General features: G+C 38.4%; 1 protein-coding gene across 7 annotated transcripts in view; it reads left to right on the top strand.

Moving 5' to 3' along the window:
* ST3GAL5 (ST3 beta-galactoside alpha-2,3-sialyltransferase 5) overlaps window positions 1-17,226 on the top strand; it is a 44,725-nt gene extending 27,499 nt beyond the window's left edge. For 2 of the 7 annotated variants that reach the window (XM_045018662.1, XM_045018663.1), the window contains exons 3-7: window positions 647-761; window positions 2,787-3,130; window positions 7,699-7,885; window positions 12,143-12,301; window positions 16,380-17,226. In XM_045018662.1, coding sequence (XP_044874597.1) covers window positions 647-761; window positions 2,787-3,130; window positions 7,699-7,885; window positions 12,143-12,301; window positions 16,380-16,643 — 1,069 coding nt within the window. In that variant the 3' untranslated portion in view covers window positions 16,644-17,226. Of the gene's footprint in view, window positions 1-646; window positions 762-2,296; window positions 2,584-2,786; window positions 3,131-3,740; window positions 3,940-4,004; window positions 5,926-7,698; window positions 7,886-12,142; window positions 12,302-16,379 lie in introns of those variants that run through there. The other 5 variants (XM_045018664.1, XM_045018665.1, XM_045018667.1 and 2 more) reach the window with 5 other exon arrangements.
* Window positions 17,227-22,911: the final 5,685 nt, after the last annotated feature.

The following is a 22,911-nucleotide window of genomic DNA, read 5'->3' as shown; positions in this document are numbered from 1 at the left end:
GTGTCTTTTTAAATTTGGGATTATAAATCCTGCATTCTGGCCTTCCAAGTAACCCAAAATAGATTTGGTGGCACCTAAGTGGTGGTTTGGGATTTAGGCTTTGAAGTTTTCAAATTGGGTTTTCAGCACCAAAAACATTCAAGTATTTTTGATACTGAAAACTCAGTTTGCAACTGCACTCTTTGCATGAGTAATGTTTGTTTTGGCCATTTTTAAGAGTGAAGTAAAACTGTTCTTTTTAAAGAAATCGAAAAGCACTTTAGTGTAGTCCCAAAATGTACAGAGAGCAGCCTGTTGATGTAGCCAGATTTGATGCAGGACAAATCAACGTCATTTAGTTTAAAGTAACCGATACTAGTACAGAACCACACTACAAAGTGAAAGCATCCTTGAGCACCAGTCTCCATATTACAGTATTGATCCACTTTAGTACTTTAGTGCAAAAAGCTTTGATGGGGTGAGGAAGAATGTGGCTTACAGCATTAGGACTGTGCAGTGTCTCACTATGGGTTGCACTTAAACATGCTTCTTTACTTTTTTTTTTTAACTCGCTCACATTTTATCAGCTTCACAAAGGAGTAGCTCAGAAATAACTCCACTATGGCCTACTGCCCTAAATGTAATCAATGGCTCTTGTTCGTTTTAGACGTGTTACACTGTTTGCAGTCGTGGTGTGCTTCCTTTATATCCTCAAGTTAAGTTTTGGCCCTGAAGAATGTGACATGAAGAAAATGCACTATGTGGACCCCGAACGTGTAAAGGTTTGCTACTCTTTATCTGTATCTAGCAGATGTTACTGATGTATTGTGTTGAGTTGGAAAGTTCACTGCAGGACCTGAAGTGATGGAGTTGTAGGCTGAAGTCCTACAATGAAGGCAGATGAATTTACCTTTCTGTATGCTCCATTACCTGCACTGAGAGGCTGAGGTTTTCAATTCTTATGCTTGTGTAGGCAGTGAGACTTAGGGCTTGGCTACACTTACAAATTTGCAGCGCTGCAGCAGGGTGTGAAAACACACCCTCTGCAGCGCTGCAAATTGCGGCGCTACAAAGCGCCAGTGTAGTCAAAGCCCCAGCGCTGGGAGCCGCGCTCCCAGCGCTGTCCGTTATTCCCCACAGGGAAGTGGAGTACGGACAGCGCTGGGAGAGTTTTCTCCCAGCGCTGGCGCTTTGATTACACTTAGCGCTTCAAAGCGCTGCCGCGGCAGCGCTTTGAAATGCAAGTGTAGCCAAAGCCTTACACAGAGAAAATTATAGAGTTTTAGGAATAAAATTGGAGGAAGAAAACAATGGTTTATGAAAGAGTAACATTTGCCATCACAGACATGATACATAGTTTGAAGAAGTTTGACTGCATTAACACAGTGGAAGGTTGCAAGAAAAAAAAAAAAGGACTTAGATATGTACTTAGAATTCTGTGGCCTGATTATTTTGCTAGTTGCATGCATGGAATGCCTTTGACCTCACTGGAAGTTGCAGAATGGATGAGATGATTAGTCAGACTTAAAAACCAGCTTCTGTAGTGCCACACTGGAGAGTGAGAAGGCTTGAGAGTTGTTCTAAAAACTGAAACATTATGCTTGCTATTACACTGTAACACAAAGGTGCTGATCGTCACCCTGCATTGGGAAAGAAGGAAGAATTTAATATTCTAAATATCTGCTTAGAATTCTAAAACACCTGGGCCCATTTAAACATTTTTGGTACCGGTAGGGTCTGTTCTGGACATCTGTGGAGTTCTTTTAATTGCGATTAAAAAAAAACAAAAACCTGTCCCTATTTCCTATTCTCCTTTGTTCCCCTTTTTCTGTAATCTTAACATCAGGCTTGCATTTTTGACTCTCCCATATATATCACACAAACATCTCTTTGTTTTCTACTTGCCTCTGTTCCTCCCATCTTTCCATTTTGTTCTTGTTTTTATGATAAATCCTCTAATTTGTTGAGCGGTGGTAAAATGGCATCTTTGCCTTTGAACTATACTAAAGCTTCCTCCTTGTACCAGACCGCAATTTGTAGATCCTACTCTCTAAAAATGTGCAGGAGGATCTTGTTTCAAAGAGACAGATTATCATTTATTTGGCAAGGGAAGATTCAGCTGAAAGCTAGTACTGTAGGTTTTTATATTGGTACTTCATTTTACGGAGAACTTGAGACCCTCCACTTCTGGGTGAACATTTTAAGCATGGTTATAGTGGGATTTCTTTAAATGACCATAAACATCTAGATTAAAATCAGTTCACAAGTCAAAATGCTGCAAATCCTGTCTTGGATGTGACACAGTTTTTCTTTCCAGTTCGCATGTCTCCGGTAGTACAGTTTCTGCAATCAAAATTTTGCTGACAAATTTGTTACTGATGGATGACAATCTTCCTTTCCCGTAGCTGTATTGGCCATGAACAAAAATAACCAGTTATTGCTTGAAAATGTGCAGGAAGCAGACAAGCTTTGTAAAAAGGTACCATTTTACATGGTAATTTTTCTGACTGCACCTGCACTCTAACTTACTCCTAAAGAAATCTTCCACCTGAAGGATGTAAAAGTTATACCTGAAATCTGCACTCATGATAGCACCACAAACAGGTAGCTTCTTGTTTTAACTGACTAGTTTTAAATTTCCCACATTTGGTGGTTCAGCTTTGTTTATCTTTCTAAAATCTATACCTGCTAATTTATGGATGTCTATTGGCCTCCTGGGAGGTTGCTTCAGACAGGATATGCTATATTTGTAATACTGAAATGTACTAGCTTGTGTGACTTAAATTTTATATACTGTCTTGTTTCAGAGAGCACAAAAATATGCCAAACTCATACAGCAAGGAGAATGTCGACCTTCTTTTGTGAAGAAGGAGATGGACAGATTATTTGCTGAGAAGTACAGCGCGAACATATTTCCCTTTGTAAGAGAAGATGTATACGGACATGAAGATGTGTTTAAATACAAACCTCCATTTGGATTTCACAAGAACTCTCATAAACTTCAGAACCTCTTAAAACTCTTACCTGAGCATGACTTGCCAGAGAACTTGAAATCAAAACACTGTAAGCGTTGTGTTGTTGTAGGAAGTGGTGGAATACTTCATGGACTGGAGCTAGGCCATGTGCTGAATGAATTTGATATTGTTATAAGGTGCATATTTCTCTTCTGTCTAACGTTACAAAGTAATTTAACATTTATGTTGTTTGCAAACAGCCTCTCTTTTTGGGAGGGGAAAGGGAAGTCTCAAACTCCATTTATTACTTAGTTTATGAAACTGAAAGTACTTTATTAATATTACTTGTCTTTACAATATTTAAAATATGGTGAATCAGATAAAGTTACTCAAAATCAGACTGCAGGGACCAGGAATATATCATTATTTCAGCGTGCTCTAGACCAGTGGTTCTCAACCTTTTTTGGACCAGGACCCATTTGTAAACATTGATGGCCAGTCCCAATCCAGTAAGTAGAAAACACACGTATTTTGGCCCCAAAATACTTATTACCCACTATATGTAGCAGCAACAATAACAATAATAATAGTAATAATAAGTTAAAGCAGCTCAATATCCAGAAAGTTAAAGGCAGAAATCAATATTAACAGGAACACATGAACAGTATAATAAATCCTAGGTTCCACTTAATGAGAAACCTGAGCTTGCTTCTCTTTGACAAGTTTATCAAAGTTTGGTGTAATTTTAGTCCGCGCAATCTGAAGGTTGTATTCAACATCCAGTCTATTCCTGCTTTTATTTTTCAGTTGAGTCAAGGCAGAGAATCCAGTTTTGCACAACTGTGTTGTACTGAAAGGCAAAATGACACTAATTGCATGGCAAGCAAGAGCAGGACATTTTCCAGCAGCAGCACTGCAAGAAAATTGGGAAATGCTCATTTCAGTATATTTTCTCTATAGACTGTGAATGCAAGATAACTTGACCGCTGAGATTCTTCCTCCTTAGGTAGATTCATGTTTTCCAACACAACTCCAAATGGATCCTGTATCCATTCTTTGCCCTCAAGTTGTTTGTCTGGAAAGTAATTGCAGAATCTTGTGTGCAATTTAGTTAAATGACTACTGATCATTTTCTTCAGTGCTTCCTGGCTAGTGGAATCTTTCAAAAAAAATTTGTTTCTGGATATGCGTTACGAAACATGTCCATCCTATCATTTGAAACGTTTGTTCCACAGAGAGAGGGTTTTTTTTGTTTGTTTGTTTGTTTTTAATGCAGCAATTTTGTCAGTTAGCTCAAAGCAATTGTGTCCTCTGCCCTGTAAAGACAGATTCAGATCATTCAGGTGATTGAATATATCTGCCATATATGCAGCACAAACAAGCCATTTGTTGTTACTGAAGTGCTCTACCAGGTGAGATTTTTTTTCTTCAAGAAAAGCTGCCAACTCATTTTTAAGTTTATATACATGAGACAACACTTTGCCATGGGGCAGCCGGTAAAGCAGATGTACATGTGTACTGCCCATTTTCTGACAAAAGGCATGAAAGCATCATGAATTCTTGGCATTTTGTTTGATGTAATTCACTATTTTTACAGCATTTTTAAGAGTTTCGTGAAGCTCAAGTCCCTTGTCTTTAGCTGCTAATGCCTCCCTGTACAGGAAACACTAGTTGCATATTGCATTGGGTGCTTTCAAAAGGATTCTTAGAGCAACTACTGAATGTTTCCGTCATCAGTTGTAACACCAACACACTTTGACCAGCTTAATCCCGCTGACTCCCAGTAATTATCCAGTGTAACAAATATATCTGCAGTAGTAGTAGAAATAGGCAAATCTGCACTTAACAAGTACTGTTCTTGCAAATCACTTTTCCATGCATGCCTCACATAAACCATCAAGATAGCATGGTTTGATACATCTGTAGATTCATCTAATTGTAAAGCAAAACAGTCGCTTACTGAAAGACGATCAGTTGTTTGCGGTTTGGTGTATTCTGAGCTATATCACAGATTCTTCTCCATATTGTATTGTTGGAGAGAGAGAGATTGCTTTTAATATTTTTTGCCACCGACTCACCTGTCAATTTAGTGCATATGTCGATAGCAGAAGGTAAAACTAACTCCTCAGTGACAGCGTGAGCATTTTTACAATGCGGTGTGCAACAATGTAAGAGGCATGCAGTGCTTGCTGACGGACAGTAAATACATATTCATTTTTTTTTTGACTTTTCCATTTGGCTTTTTCGTTTAAAAAAAATCAAGAGACTTCTCTTTATAGCTAGAGTGCTTTGTCTCCAAATGTCTACATTAATTTGATGGTTTTAGGCTTTAATTTGTTAACAGTTCACTGCAGATGACACACTCTGGCCTGTGTTCACCATTTCAGTCTGTGGTAAATGAAATCCCAAACTTTAAGTAAGCAGGGTCATATCTACAATTACTTTTCTTCTCAGGTTTTGATGAATTCCTACTATCTTTGGTACTTGCAGTTGCAACAGGACAGTTTAAAAATGTATCCATTTCACTAACTAGAGACTCACTGTGATTAAAACACACACTCTTCACTTGAAACTCTACACCGCACTCTTTTCCCATAACTCTTTCAACCTTCCATTCGATTGGCTAATCGGTAAGGCTAGGTCACGGAGGTCACTGGTTCCGTGATTTTTATGTGACCTTCATGACTTCAGCCCTTGGTGGCAGGGCTGAGGGCTTGGGCAGCTGTGAACTTTTTGTACATCTGTTTGACCCACTTTTAGGTGGCGACCTGTGGATTAAGAAACACTGCTCTAGACACCAGATACCACACAATGTGGATAATGATAATAGTGAGTTGGAAATTACTGCAGTCACAGACAAAGCACAACGTACACATGAAGTTGGTACTACATAAATTCCTAAAGTAAATAGATGTCTGATCATTCTAATGTAGGCTCTTGAAATTACCAGTGCCATCTTCTGGTTATCATGGGGAGTTGATCAGGTGAAAGGGTAAGTGGATCTGTTAGTGTTAGAAAGTATTCTGTTTCAGAGTTGTGATACATAGCTGTATTTTCAGTGCACCTGTCTCGTTGATACACTCTGGAAGACGCATAGTATAATAGAAGCATAATAAACAGTCAATAAAAATGAAATAAACCACTGTTGTCTTTAAATGAAAAACAATTCTGAGGTTCCAATTAAAAAAAAAAAGGTTTGGGAGTGATGAGATGGGCAAAGAATAATATGGACTCGCTAGAGGTCGTATTAAATACTCATTGGAATTAAAAGATGACGAGTGCAATGTAAAATATAGACTGCTTGCTCATTTTAGTGACAAAAGTAAGTCTTGACTGCTTTTTACCCTCGTTAGCCCTGCAGAGATACTACTTTTCTTGTCACCAATAGATTTGCAAGACACTAAAAATTATGGACTGAATAGAGACACTGGATTTATGGCTTATTACAGCCATCTATAACCCACTAATAGCCCCTCTTCCCAGCTGCTTTCCCTGCCTTTTCCTCCCTCTGACTGGAAAGGTGTTAATGGGCCACTTTGCCTTGAATAGTCCCTTGAAATATGTGTTAACTTCGTATGCTAAACTATCTGTTCCATCTTGCAGTGACACTCTGATGTTAAGGCTTTGTCTACACTGCACTTTCATTGGTAAAGCTGGTCGTTCAGGGGTGTGAAAAAAACAAACACCTGAGAATTAGAAAAGTGTTACAGAGGAAAAGCGCTGGTGTGGACAGTGTTACTGTCTCTAGTGGGGAGTGGATTTATTTTGTTGGCGGGAGAACTCTCTCCCACCGACAAAGAGCAGCTACACTGTGCGCCTTTTAGTGGCATGGCTGTAGTGGCACAGCTGTGTCGCTAAAAGGTGTGTAGAATAGACATAGACTCAGTCTACACTACAGAGTTAGGTCAACACGGCAGCTTAAGTCAACGTAACTATAGAAATGTCTACATTTCAGTTTTGCTCCCGTCACTGTAACTGCCCCGCTACGCTGACTTAATTCCACCTCCCGAGTGGCGTAGAGTCAAGGTCGATGTAGTTAGGTCGAAGCAGTGCCAGTGTAGACTGTTCCTGGCTTTCAGGAGCCATCCCACAGTGCCCCACACTGACAGTACAATCTATACAAGCACTCCACGTGAGGAGGTACACTGCTGACATGAGGAGCAAAGTATAAATATGCACAAGCAGTGTAATTAATGCAGCAGCTGTATGCCGATGTAAGCTAGGTCAATTTAATTTTGTAGTGTACACATGGCCTGAGTTAATTTCCCAGACCTGAAGAAGAGCTCTGTTTAAGCTTGAAAACTTGTCTCTCTCACCAACAAAAGCTGGTCCAATAAATGATAATACCTCATCCACTTTGTCTCCTAAATTCCAGTCAGTTAGAATTGTGCAAACCCACTGAGGACATTGGGATTCCTGAGATGTCATTGAAGGGGTAATTTTTACTTGAAGAGCCTTTTATTACTGGTGGTAATATGCAGGAACCTTTCTGTTTGCCCCTCAGAGCCCGAGTTGAGTTAAAGGGCAACAAGAAATATGAACACTCAAATAGTATATGTACAGTTGCTTTTCAGAGCGAGGCCACCCATTGAGGTTTGTTCTTGTTTCCAGAGGAGTAATTTATTGATGTATTATGTTCAAATAAAATTTGGTGGGCCAACTAAAACATGTTATTTAGGTATTTAAAGTCACTTGTGTGGTATTTTAATGACATCAGGTACCATGTTTACTTATTGTGTTTTGTTTCCCTTTTTTTTTTTATTAGATTAAATAATGCACCAGTTCAGGGCTACACAGATCATGTTGGCAACAAAACTACCTTAAGGATGACCTATCCAGAGGGAGCCCCACTTTCTGAAAATGAATATAACCCTGAGAGCTTGTTTGTTGTTGTCTTATTTAAAAGTGTCGATTTCAATTGGCTTCAAGCAATGGTAAAAAATGAAGCATTGGTAAGTATAAACAGTCGACTTATCACATGCGTATCTTGGTTTTCTGATGCACAGAAAACTGATTTTTCCAGTCCGGTCACTATTTTACTGTATTGAATTCTTCACAAGCAGTCAGGGAGGATTGTTTTAAATCAGCAAGCAGGAAACTTTGTTTTTAAATATTCAGTTTTAATCCTGTTTTGCATTTGTACTTTTGAATGATTTTTCTAAAGAAAGGTTGATTCTCATTGGTTGGTATAACGTGGTACTACTTTTCGCTAACCAGGAGGGTACACACTATTTAATGGCACAGAGAGTATACTTATAAAGTTTGTGGATGATACCAGACTGGGAGGGTTGCAAGTGCTTTGGAGGCTAGGATTAAAATTCAAAATGATCTGGACAAACTGGAGAAATGGTCTGAGGTAAATAGGATGAAATTCAATAAGGACAAATGTGAAGTACTCCACTTAAGAAGGGACAATCAGTTGCACACATACAAAATGGAAAATGGCTGCCTAGGAAGGAGTATTGCAGAAAGAGATTGGGGAGTCATAGTGGATCTCAAGCTAAATATGAGTCCACAGTTTAACACTGATGCAAAAAAAGCAAACATCATTCTGGGATGTATTAGCAGGCATGTTGTAAGCAAGACACAAGAAGTAATTCTTCTGCTCTGCTCCACGCTGAGTAGGCCTCAATTGGAGTTATTGTGTCCAGGTCTGGGCACCACATTTCAGGAAGGATGTGGACAAATTGGAGAAAGTCTAGAGGAGAGCAATAAAACTGATTAAAGGTTTAGAAAACATGACCTATGAGGGAAGATTGAAGAAATGGGGTTTGTTTAGTCTGGAAAAGAGAAGACTGACGGGGAAGGGGGATATGATAACAGTTTTCTAGTACGTAAAAGATTTTTATAAGGAGGCGGATGAAAAATTGTTCTCCTTAACCTCTGAGGATAGGACAAGAAGCAATGGGCTTAAATTGCAGCAAGGGTAGTTTAGGTTGGACATTAGGAAAAACTTCCAAACTGTCGGTAGTTAAGCACTGGAATAAATTGCCCAGGGAAGTTGTGGAATCTCCATCATTGGAGATTTTTAAGAGCAGGTTAGACAAACACCTATAAGGGATGGTCTAGACAATACTTAGTCCTGCTGTGAGTGCAGGGGACGGGACTAGATGACCTCTTGAGGTCCCTTCCAGTCCTATGTTTCTATGACTTACATGAATTTAAGCAGTTATGTAGCTTAACATAGATTGTCAGATTCTTAATTTTTATATTTTTGTTAGAAAATGCTGAATGACAAATTTATGTACTAGATTGATATATATTTTTGTAAGCAGTGACTTGTCTAGCTGCATTATATAGGAGATAGTATAGCTTAGTGGCTAGAGAACTGAACTGGGACTCAGGAGATGTGGGTTTAATTCCTGACTCTTCCATTGGCCTGTGTGACCCTGGGCAGGTCACTTCTCCGTGTCCCTTAATTTTCTCATTTATAAGATAGGGATAGTAATACTGTGACCTCTTTTGTAAAGTGTTTTGAGATATAAAAGATGAGAAGCTCTATATAAAGACTAAGTGGTTGTCATATTATTATTGGTACTATTTGGATGGAAATTGGCATTTAATTAAAAATGCACACAAAATAGCATTTTAAATTTTTTTGCTAAAACTACCTTAAATATGCTGGATACATAAGGGGAAAAAAAAGTATATCATTTTTTTTTGCCTTTAAAACCAATTGATTTACTAAACAATAAAAGCATTATCTGTAGTTAATTGAACTGATTTCTTTCTGGTTATCACGTCCATCAAGATTTTATAACTTGTAGATCTCGTCCTGCCCCTTCGTGTTTATTGATAGATTAAAAGAAGAAAACAAGTTTTCTGCTTTTTAAGCTTCCAGATGGTTTCAGAACTTTGAATGAATTAATCATTGCACTGAACTACTTGAATAAACTGAAATGAAGAAAATATTTTCTTTGTACCTGCAGTAGGGGCTAGGTCTGTCAAAAGCTGGTGTAACACTTCAAACCCTGGTTCTAGGTTCATAGCCAATGACTTCAATTAGTTCAGTGGTTTAACTTTTCTGGCAGCAGACATATACTGTTTGAATACTCTTTTGATATTTAAATTATTGTAATATATTTTAATAAATTTAGGCCTTAATATAGCATAATTTCAAATTAAATTTGAAATATATCTTCTAAAAAAAGTTGAATTAAAATAAATCAAATTTTTGTTCTTTTTTATCCACCTTGCAAGCAATCTATTTGTTGCGGTACTTCTAGTTATTGTTCATGTTAGTACATAGAAGTAATACTGTATGCTCATACTGATGCCTTTCATCTAAGTGTCTTGATCCTTTACACACACTAAACATCAAAATGCCTTATGTGCTCAATAAAGTATAATTCATTTTGTATTTGGGTTAAGTGACTTGGTTAAGGTTGTAGAGCCAGGAACAGAAACCAGATGTTCTGACTGCCAGTCCCCTTCCTTAACTGCTAAACCACATCATTCTCGTTTAGGGGTGTTTGTGTTATGTGTAATAGATATAATTAAATAAAAATGTCACTAGTTGGTATTAGCTGGTGTTGATTACTGCCTTTCAATTTCTTTATGAAGATTCATTTAGTTGCTTAATGTATATTTAAAGAAATAGATTTATATGCAAGAGACACCTGAAGTATTGTATTTTATTGATTTAGAATTATCATGCAAACATGAAATCCCATAAATTATTCATTAGTGATATATTTAATAGAAAACTGTTGAGATATTTAGCAGTTTGTGCACATAATATTACAGATAATGCAAAGGAAGGTTAAATTCTATTGTTTTGCTACCTGAACTAGTTTATCGAAGGCTTTTAGACTTGCAGAATTGACCACGACTACCTATTACCGCATGCATTTAGGTAGAATATGCTGTTTTATTACCGTGCTCAGCATTGTATGTTCTGCTCTTTAAAAAAAAAATGCTTTATATATAATACAAGTGACACTAATGAAGAAGTTATCCTTAAATTATCCTTTGAATTTAAATATTGGTGATATTACACTGAATGATTATTGATTTTTAGAGTTAACAGACAAACATATTACGTTTGTGGAACTTTGAGGAACTATCACTGAGTGATCTATTGGGCCCAAGCAATGTGTAGTTTTATAGAACACAAGCATACTTTTCGGAAAAAAGTGCACAATTTCACATAGCAGCATTATGTTAACAACTGTTGAATGCACCCTCTGATCTGAACCGGATATTTGACTGACTTTGGTGGCTCTAGTGTCCTTTTATGGGCTTAAAGTCTTGGCTCTGTGAGCTAAGATCAAGTGTAAGTAGTCTCTTAACCTATCCAAAGCTGTGATCAAGTGTCTTGATGTTTTTGGTCTTTTGGCCTCAAGATGAAAACTTTGTCTGTGTCTCTGGGACCTTGAAGTAAGTTATATCTATTCTAATAATGAAAAGTCCCTGTATTTTTGTAATAGCAGAAGAGATGTCATATTATAGCAATAGATATAACAAATATTTTTCATAGGGATTTTTTGGGAAAGAATGTGCCCAGTGTACAGAAATGGCACCCTCTTCTTGTATCACTTTTCTTATTTGCTCACTATGACACAATTTATGGAGAGAAACATAAAATGAGCCTGATTCTGATCTTTCACCAGTTTAGCACCAGTGCATCTCCATTGACTTCTTTAACATTCTGGCATGAGATCAGAATCGGGCCCGCTGAGTCTCATTGCTCTTCTCTCCTTCCATCCTACAACACTTGTCTTTAAATGTACAGTCAGCTAGAAATACAGTTAATTTGAAAATGTGAGTAAAATAGTTTCAGGTCCTACACCTGTTTGCAAGTCACTCAGCCAACTGTTGTGGAATTTTGATCAAGTTTTTCCTCTCTTTTCAAACGCTTTCTCTACCGTTTTGCTGTGGGAAAGCCCAGATAGAGGCAAGAGGGATGGGTGGATGGGTGAGTGACTGTCCACGGAAGTACAGTCACATGTTCAAAGTAAATGAACTAAACAGATAAAGAATTGCATTTTCTCTTTCTCTCAACGGAAGTATTATTTGTTTAAAAGAAGTCAGGCATTTGGGAATTATACATCAACGTCCTAGTAAGTCTTTGCCATAAATAATTTCTGATGAGATTTGGACAATCTTATGTTTTAATAGTATTGAGTTACATGCTATGCCCCAGTATCAATCTGCCATGTCAAAGTATTTGTTTCCCTGTGTTTAATTGATTTTTTTTTTCTCTTTAGCCACTATGGGTTCGACTATTTTTTTGGAAGCAGGTGGCTGAGAAAATTCCTGTAACACCAAAACAGTTTCGTATTTTAAATCCGATCATCATTAAAGAGACTGCCTTGGATATACTACAGTACCCTGAGCCTCGATCTAAATTCTGGGGCTGGGAGAAGGTGAGATACCTTTTTTGGAAGGTGCTGGATAGATACATTTAACTCCTTCGAAATCTAATACAACAAGATCAAATAAAGAAGAGTTTGGACTTTTCAGTGTAGTCTCTGTGCAATTTCTCAGTCATTGTAAAGTCTTCTCTTCTCAAACACTATTTGTATTTTCTTTAACATTTTCTCTTAGATATTTGTAAAATAGTGGGGTTCACCGTTGTCATTAATTATAGAAAAAGTTCAAAATCTAGGGCCATTTTAGTTTTTAAGTTAGGGATTAGGCTTGTTTTTGTTCACGTAAGGTGACCTGCATGTGACTTTTTTTTTCCCAATACCCCAAAGTTTTAAAAAGAAGTACTTCTGTGAAATGCATTAAGGATGCAGGTCTTCTCAATACCATGTACATGTGGTAGGCCATGCACTGCGTTTAAGCATTAAGAATGTAAGGCTTTTAAATCATTTGTATGTCCCTTTTTTGCTGAGGAGGATTTTGCCTAAGAATATGCCTACACTGTAAAAATAGGTGAGTTCTTAAAATAGCAGTTATTAAGCAATTGATTTGTAAGCGGCTGGAGGATAGTAGGTTAATAAGTAATAAGCATGGATTTATCAAGAACACATCACGCCAAACCTCAACCTAATATCCTTCCTTGGCATGATAACTGGCTTTGTGGATATGGGAGAAGCTGTAGATGTGATATGTTGATTTTTAGCAAGGCTTGTGACACATCACATTCTCATAAGCAAAGTAGGAAAATATGGGCTCGATGAAATTACTATAAGCTGAGTGCACAGCTGATTGAAAGCCTATACTCAAAGTAGCTATCAATAGTCAGCTGTAAAGCTGGAGTGGGAGCTATAGAACATAAGAACGGTCATACTGGGTCAGACCAAAGGTCCATCTAGCCCAGTATCCTGTCTTCTGACAGTGGCCATTGCCAGGTGCCCCCGAGGGAATGAATAGAACAGGTGATCATCAAGTGATCCATTCCCTGTTGCTCATTTCCAGCTTCTGGCAAACAAAAGCTGGGGACGCCATCCCTCCCCATCCTGGCTAATAGCCATTCATGGACCCTATCCTCCGAATTTATCTAGTTCTTTTTTGAACCCTGTTACAGTCTTGGTCTTCACAACATACTCTGGCAAAAAGTTCCACAGCTTGACCTTGTGTTGTGTGAAGAAATACTTTCGTTTGTTTTAACCCTGCTGCCTATTGATTTCATTTGGTGACCCCCAGTTCTTGTGTTATGACGAGTAACTAACACTTCCTTATTTACTTTCCCCACACCAGTCATGATTTTATAGACCTCAATCGTATCCCTCTTTAGTCGTCTCTTTTCCAAGCTGAAAAGTCCCAGTTTTACTAATCTCTCCTCATACGGAAGCCGTTCCATACCGCTAATAATTTTTGTTGACCATTTCTGTAACTTTTCCAGTTTCAGTATATCTTTTTGAAATGAGGGGACCACATCTGTATGCAGTATTCAAAATGTGAGCGTACCATGGATTAATATAACGGCAATATGATATTTTCTGTCTTATTATCTATCCCTTTCCTAATAATGCCCAACATTCTGTTAGCTTTTTTGATTGCCACCGCACATTGGATATTTTCAGAGAACTATCCACAATGACTCCAAGATCTTTCTTGAGTGGTAACAGCTAATTTAGACCACATCATTGTATATGTATAGTTAGGATTATGTTTTTCAATGTGCTTTACTTTACATTTATCAACATGGAATTTCATCTGCTATTTTGTTTCCCAGTCACCCAGTTTTGAGAGACCCTTTTGTAGCTCTTCACAGTTTGCCTGGGACTTAACTATCTTGAGTAGTTTTGTATCATCTGCAAATTTTGCCACCTCCTGGTTACCCCTTTTTCCAGATTATTTATGAATAAATTGAATAGGACTGGGCCCAGTACAGACCCCTGGGGGACGCCACTATTTACTGCTGTCCATTCTGAAAACTGACCATTTATTCCTACCCTTCGTTTCTTATCTTTTAACCAGTTACCAATCCATGAGAGGACCTTCCCTCTTATCCCATGATAGCTTACTTTGCTTAAGAGCCTTTGGTGAGGGACCTTGTCAAGGGCTTTCTGAAAATCTAAGTACACTATAATCCACTGGATCGCCCTTGTCCACATGCTTGTTGACCCCCTTCAAAGAATTCTAGTAGACTGGTGAGGCATGATTTCCCTTTCCAAAGCCATGTTGACTCTTCCCCAACAAATTTATGTTCATCTATGTGTCTGACAATTTTGTTCTTTACTATAGTTTCAACCAGTTTGCCCGGTATTGAAGTCAGGCTTACTGGCCTGTAATTGCTGGGATCACCTCTGGAGTCTTTTTTAAAAATTGGTGTCACATTAGCTATCCTCCAGTCATTTGGTACAGAAGCTGATTGAAATGATAGGTTACAGATTACAGTTAGTAGTTCTGCAATTTCACATTTGAGTTCCTTCAGAACTCTTGGGTGAATACCATCTGGTCCTCATGACTTATTACTGTTTGGTTTATCAATTTGTTCCAAAACCTCCTCTAATGACACCTCAGTCTGGGTGGGACAGTTCCTCAGATCTGTCACCTAAAAAGAATGGCTCAGGTTTGGGAATTTCCCTCACGTCCTTAGCCGTGAAGACTGATGCAAAGAATTTGTTTAGTTTCTCTGCAATGGCCTTATCGTCCTTGAGTGCTCCTTTAGCATCTCAATCGTCCATTGGTCCCACTGGTTGTTTAGCAGGCTTCCTGTTTCTGATGTACTTACATTTTTTTTGCTATTACTTTTTGAGTCATTGGCTAGCTGTTCATATTCTTTTTTAGCCTTCCTAATTATATTTTTTTCACCTCATTTGCCAGAATTTATGGTCCTTTCTATTTTCCTCACTAGGATTTAACTTCCACTTTTTTAAAGGATGCCGTTTTGCCTCTCACTGCTTCTTTTACTTTGTTGTTTAGCCATAGTGGCACTTTTTTGATTCTCTTACTATGTTTTTTAATTTGGAGTATACATTTAAGTTGTGGATTCATGCTTCATTCATTAACTTCTGTTTTCTTTCATTGTTGATGCAAGGCCTACACTGGGCCTTGTACTGTTCAGTATTTTCACTGATGACTTGGATAATGGAGTGGAGAATGTGCATCTAAAATTTGTGGATGACACCAAGATGGGAGGGGTTGCTAGCACTTTAGAGGACAGGATTAGAATTCAGAAAGATCTCAACAAATTGGAAAAGTGGTCTAAGATCAATAAGATTAAATTCAATAAAGACAAGTGCAAATTACTACTCCTAGGATGGAAAAAAAATAAATGCATAACTACAAAATGGGGAATAACTGGGTAGGTGGTAGAACTGCATAAAAAGATCTGAGGATTATAGTAGTTCTCAAATTGAGTATGAGTCAACTGTTTGATGCAAATGTGATGCAGTGCTAAAAAGGCTGATATCGTTCTGGGATGTCTTATGGATTGTAGTATGTCAGGCACAGGGGGTAATTGTCCCACTCTATTTAGTATTGGTGAGTACTCAACTTGAGTACTATGTTCAGTTCTGGGCACTGCACTGTAAGAAAGAGATGGACAAATTGGTGAGAGTCCAGAATGGATCAACAAAAATGATACAAAGTTTGAAAACCTGATCTATGAGGAAGGTTAAAGAAAAGGGGGGGGCATGTTTATTCTTGAGAAAAGAAGTCTTCAAACATGTTGTAAAGAGCTGTTATAGAGGACTGTTTTAAAGAGGACAGTGACCAGTTGTTTTCCTTGTCCATACAAAAAGTAGTTGACTTTAGCTGCAGCAAAGAAGATTTAGGTTAGATGTTAGAAAATTTTTCTAACTATAAGGATAAATAAGTACTGGAAGAGGCTTCCAAGGGAGGTTTTGGTATCCCTGTCATTGGAGGTTTTTAAGAATAAGTTAAACAAACACGGCAGGGATGGTCTAGCTATACTTAGTCTTGCCTCAGTGCAGGGTGATGGTCTGCGTGACCTCTAGAGGTCCCTTCCACCTCTACATTTCTATGACTGTGAAAACTGATAAAGGAGAGGGATGTTGTATTGTAAATGTTTATTTTTCTTTTCAGAATGTTCCCACAATTGGGGTCACTGCAGTTGTTCTGGCCACACATTTATGTGATGAAGTGAGTTTAGCAGGATTTGGATATGACCTCCGTCAACCCAACACACCTTTGCACTACTATGACAATCTCTGCATGGCCGCAATGGAAGGACAAACTATGCATAATGTGACAACTGAAACAAAATTCCTACAAAAACTGATCAAAGAAGGGATTGTGAAAGATCTCAGTGGAGGAATACAGTGTGAATTCTGCAAAAAACCAAGCTAATGACTGGAATTGAGAGCACAGACTGGATTAGAGGTTCCTGCAGCCTTGCTAGCAATGGCCCTTTCAGTGCTCTCATCCCACAAAGACTTTGAAGAATCTCTCTTCTTTGTATTTCTGTTGCTTTTTAATGTCAAGTTGAATTCGTTGTATTTTTTTAATTTATTTTGAGTCCAGGTTTTTACCTTGCACACTTTTGTGGATAATTATCAATACAGTTTTGCATTTAGAGAGATTAATTTAAAATATGTCATGTTTTAAGCTATCTGAAGGAAAACAAAATTTAAGGGTTTTATACGTGAAGGGCATTCACGAACCTAGGTGTGTGTTGCCTAATCTGGGGGGAGAAGAATTGTTCCCACTGAAGTGGTGTTGCCTTTGTGGGTCCATTTGTCAGTACATAATTCCTCTGTGCATACAAAGAAAAGTAAAGGTGTGTGTTTCTAAGTGAATTTGCTTTGTTGCTTGCAGGTTCTCTAGTCTTTGTGGTAGATCATCCACTTGTATAACCTTCCACAGATATTTAGGCTACTCCCTTTCTGTGCTGATACCTATTTTTGTGGGGGTGAAGGGGCAGGGAGCAGGAAAGGATGTGGCAGTGGAGCTGAACAGTAAGTTCATTAATGCCACATCTAATCATGCCTGGTATTTAAATCATTGACCGGTGTGAATGCTTTAGGATTAGAACGCTGGCTACTTAAACGCTTGACACATTTGGGCCTGACCATGTTATAACCAGATTTAGCCTACAGTAGATATCTAACCTGATCCAAAACTCTTCTCTTTCCCATTCCTGGCTCCAAAACACCTGGTCATAATGTGGTTGGGTCACAAAAAAGTTTAAGCGTCACTGTTACAGGAACAGCATCAACATGAATTCCAGTCCTTTTTAGGGAGGGAGTTAAAAAGTAGTGTTTGGGGCTACACCTGTCCCTTTTGCTATTTTATAAAAAGGTTTTAGTCCTTGCTGCTGAGTGAAAGACCCACAAACGAAATGGAAACTTATTATGTAGTAGTCGGAGTGAAACTTACTACAGACAAAGTAAAAGAAGGGAAAGATTTTACTTCATCTCCTTCATGGTACAGTAGGTATTAACTTGCAACAGTACTATGTAAAATAAAGATTCAGACTCAAATATAGTTTAAGTTGATAGTGGCCCTTTTATCTTGTGAATATGGTCTATGCTTCTTAATTGGAAGGATGAGAGTGGAATTGTTTGCTTTGCAGACCACCTAATAAACTGGCAATTCTGTGTGCACAAATAACTTATGAAGAAGAATTTGCCTTTGAGGAAGTAGTATGATCTGCTAGCACTGTACAACGTCTTCTAAGTGCAGATTGCTTTTAAAAATTCCTGTATAAATGTACTTTCTAATGACCGGAAATCAATGCAATTGAAAGAAAGCGGGATTGCAGGTTTGTGAGCAAGTCTGAACTGTTTGGTTTTATTTTGCAAATAACACAGTTGTGGTTATTGGATTGCTTGCTTTTGAGTGCTGTCTGTTACTCAGAGCGAGTGAAAAATGCTTTATTTGAATGTGAAATGGTATCAGAAAGTTAATAGACGTGAACAGGTGAAATATAATTACATGAATTACAGGAATCACTTTGACTTTCCAGGTGACAAACCTTCCTATTAGTTCCTTATCATATGGTAAGATACACTAGGCATATTTTTTAAATTAGCATCAGGTTAAATTGCATCAAGAAAATAGGATGTGGGAATGGCATATAGTATTCGTACTTGCCATGAAGAGTAGGTCTAATGGATGATTGTGTATGAACGCAGAAGTTGCACTGGCTATGGTTGTGAGACAATAAAACAGTGCCAGTTTACAAAGTATAACACTGAAAATAGTGGCTATGAGCCTGATCTTTCCTAAGCACCCACACATCCCCTAAAGCGAATGATTAGAAATCATGCTCTGTGTGTTCAGGGCTCCATTTGTGCAACAGCAATAATATTAACCTAACTTCCTCCTCGTAACTTGGAACAAACTAATTTTTGTAACAGCAATAAATTTCTAGTCCATGTTTTTTGTATGCTTTTAAGTATAGATCAAACTGTTTACTTGAAAAATTACTGATATGTAAAGAGTTTTTACAGATAGTGTTCCGTTTAATATAACATGTTGATTATTATCCCCTTATAGTTAAGATGAAAGCAAGCTACCTTAACTCCATTCAATATTACTGAAATATGAAAGGGTTTGGGAAAGTTCAAAATGTGCATATGGACAGTAGTACACTGAAGTCTTTCAAAGTGCTATTCACAAACATTTTGTTGTACATCAACTGTTAGTTCACCAGGACTTCACACTGTTATGACTTAAGAATATGAAAATATGAACTTAATAGAATGAAAGTATTATTAAAGCAATCAGTAATGTCCTTTGAGGTTTTCCATTTATCATCAGCTCTACAAGATGCTTTCATGTGGGCTTAAACTGTCGTCCAACCAACTTTGTCAGTTGTGATAAAACTTTTTTCTCTGTAGTAGTAAATATGTGGAATACTCCTATATGGACTTGACCATTACTGAAACAACAATGGAATTCAGGCTGTGAAAAGCAATAAACAGATGGAACCACTTTCAATTTATGTAGTTTCACAGGTCACAACATATAATTCTTACTGAAAAATACAGAATATATAGCTAGAGAGTTCACTGGTCCAGTTTAATAGTTGACATTAGATCCCATGCCATCTAGAAAGAGGAGAATTTATGGAATAGTGCCTCATTTCCTTTCACTTATGCTAGTTTAATTTCATTAATTTCATGAGAGTTATTCTTGGATCTCCTTGAGAATTGGTCCCCTACTCACAGCCAATGTGCTCTCCAGCTTCTTGAGGCTAATGTAGATGAGAATATATTTGTATTCATTACAGCATTGTCCTTAGTGTTATAAATGTGTTTACATTAAAAGTACTTGTAGTGAGATTTAAAGAATTTGTAAGTGAAGATAAAGAAACACATTAGAATTTGCCTTTTATAATAGCATTATAGGTGGGAGGAGGCACAGATGCATGTTCAGTATCTGTGCAGTCTGTATGCTTTTTTCATTGTTACTGGATATGTTTTTACTTTGGTGTCTAGAACTTTGTTAATTTTTCAACTTTGAATGGTGGTAGGTTGTTACCGTGCAGCATCTGTCACCTGAAAAAGGCAAAACATGATATACAAGATGATCTATTCAATCTTAAAGTATTTAGACCTGTAATCTACTCTAAACTACTTTTTTAAAGAGGGCACTAGTTTGCCCATTCAAAAATATATTTTATTAAAAAAATCTTTAAAGTAATTCTGAGTTTAGTTCATATTTGGGGGGTTATTTAGAAGATAGCACAAGAGACACACCTAGGAACAGCTCAATTATTTGGCTTGAAAGAGGTTGCCCATTCCAATTTGCTTTCACAGATTTTTACAATTTTGTGTATGCAGAGTATCGATTTCATTGCTGTTTGTGTACAGGAATCCTGCATGTAACTGGAGGCAAGCCAATGCCAGCTTGGGATTTTTGTATGGTAGTGTTACTTATGATTAGTTTGTACAGTGCTAAGAACATGTAAAATGCTGATGTATGTAAAATACAGGCAAATAGAGTAGTGTAAATACAGAGTGAGAATGTTCTACAAAGCACTGTTAGTCTCCATGAAAGATCTGTAACCCAACGGTATTCAAATTGGATTGCGACCCAGTCTTGAGGTACTTGGAGATGTATATAGAGACTGAATGTAGACCAACCTCTTCTGCCAGTGGGTGCTGGGTAGTAACTTGGACTTTTAGTGCAGCAGCCTGGTCTTGAATAAGAGGTAACAGAGGTAACCACTGACATAGAAAGGAGAGACCTGCACAGAAAAGCAGCATGAGGTGGCTTTTGTCACCAGGCCTTGTGTCCTTCAGCAAGGTGAGGCAGGGAGGTTGCTTGAAACCTATTCCTCTTTCAGAGGAGACAACAGAGACTACACAGGGGTGGTCAGGTAGCATCCTTTCTCTCTCCCACCAACAGCAGGGATTCTTGCATGTATCTCTGGTTCCATAAGCAGTGGGATCTCTTCCTTAAGGTTGACTTTCCAGAACCTTACCCTTCTGCTCTCTTTTTGCCAGAGAGTGACTGACTATCTAGGAGAGCATAAGCCTGGGTTTCTGTGTAACTAAGGCTGTGTCTATACTATGAAGTTTGGTTGGCATAAGTAACATCTGTGAACAGTCATCAGAGTTTGTATGTTGCTTGGGTGTGTGCATGCTTGGCTGTTGGCTTCGGTGCGGTGCATACTTACCGGGAGTGTTTGTATTGGTGTAAAGTTAGGTGCAACACAAGTAGGTAGCCCAGTGTGCCTCATGCCACTGTCTGGCACAATGTCTTTTGTGATATTTTTGAATACTTTGTAGAATAGCCGTGATTTGTCTCAGGATTTCTTAGAGATAGGGGTCAAGTTCACACCATGCCACTTTCTTCATCCCATAATACTTTCCACATCTCATAATTTTCGCATTGTTTTTTGAAAACGCCCTCAGTGCCCTGTGGTGCTTTGCCATCATTTCTGTGACAGAAGCATGGACCCTCTTGAGCTCAACACAATTCTCACGTGCTAACTGAATGCTGATGTGTGTATAGTGAAGGGGGGGAATGCCAGGTTGCTGCTGACGTTGATGGAGCAGCACCACACCTCGCCACACAAGCCAAAGAAAGGAAAATGAGCACTCAATGAAAGGAAAAGTGGATGCTGACTCTACCTTTGTTGATTACCTCTGGCTGAGCACAGGACACTGTTCTGATGTGGGTTGTGTAACAGGATTGCCATATAACTCTTTTTAGAACTTGTTCCCTAACCTGTTATTTTCTAACACTATATCGGTAAAGCAAAGCAGAGTCAATGCCTTTGTCTTAATTTGGAGGTGAGCCAGGTGCCATTTTTAAATGGGAAACAAAGGGGGCTTGGTGACGGGGAGGGAGGTGAGGTTTGAGGGAAAGGAAAAGCAAAAAACACATTTCAAGGAATAATGCATGTATGCACTTACCCAAGCTCCCTCACCCTTCACGAGTAGGCTCATCTGTGCCCTTTTAGAAGGGGAGCAATTTTAGCCTATTTCTTTACTGCATTATACTCCAGAGGGAGGATCAAATTCAGCCCTGTTCTAATTTCCTGGCCTGTGATGGAGATAAACCTGTGGTATAACAGGTCTGTAGTGTTGATGCATTGTTCCAAAGCCCATGGCTGTTATGTTTCTTGCAGGCATGCTAAAAGGACATGGGACTGGAAGAGCCCTGCAAGGGTCATCTAATCCAGTGCCCTGCTACCACAGGTAACCCCATTTTATAATTGTGTTCTAGACTTCCACTCCTGATGGCTAAAAACCTAATTTCCAGCCTAAATTTAATAATTGTTACTTTACATCCATTGTGCCAACATTGCCCTTTAGCTTAAATAGCTTTTCTCCCATGCTGCTGTTTACCTCCAATCTATTTACTGAGCGTCCTCGTATCCCCTGTTAGCCTATGTTTTTTGCTAGGCTAAACAAGCCAAGTTCTTTTAGTCTCTACTCATTGATATGTTCTCCATTATCTTGATCTTCCTCGTAGCACTTTCTTCACCTATTCCAGTTTGAATTCTTCATTCTTCAACATGGGTGACGAGCATTGTAAATAGTATTCCAGATGAGGTCTTACCAGTGCTTTGTACAAATGTCAAAGGGGAAAGAATCAAGTGGTCGAGAAAACAAACTTGAAGAAACCCTGGAGAGTTCACACACTGTGTAACTGGGAAGAGCATGGTTTTTCTCCCAGCTGAGATCCAGTCTGAGTGGAGGATGTGCTTCACAACTTCAGGATTTATTGGGAATCAAAAGTGAGTGCCAAATACGACCTCCTGCCTGCACTGAGTACCTGCTGTTAAGAATGTTGTAGTGTGGGCAGGGCTAATACCAATATCTCTATATAATGTAACTTGCCACTGTTGTTTAAGTAGGGCTGGGGGCAAGAGAGGAAGTGGGCTACAGATCAGCATTGCAAAAGCTGGATCAACACATTCTTTCCTCGCTTGCATAATAGGCATGTGGCTATTACCTACTGCTTTGGCCACTGTCCTGAAAAGTTCTATGGACAAACTGTTTGTACTTGTGCATTGAACTAGGAGACTCAAAGTGGGGAAAATGCAGTGCCAAGACTATGACATTGTATGGATTCATAGAATTCAAGGCCAGAAGGGACTATTCTGTAATCTAGTCTGATCTCCTGCATGTCATAGGCCATTAAATTCAACCAGTTA

This window comes from Mauremys mutica, chromosome 5, assembly GCF_020497125.1.
Source record: "Mauremys mutica isolate MM-2020 ecotype Southern chromosome 5, ASM2049712v1, whole genome shotgun sequence".
Taxonomy (NCBI): Eukaryota; Metazoa; Chordata; order Testudines; family Geoemydidae; genus Mauremys; species Mauremys mutica.
The sequence above is the reverse complement of the archived record's forward strand: the minus strand, read 5'-3'. Positions and strand labels throughout refer to the sequence as shown.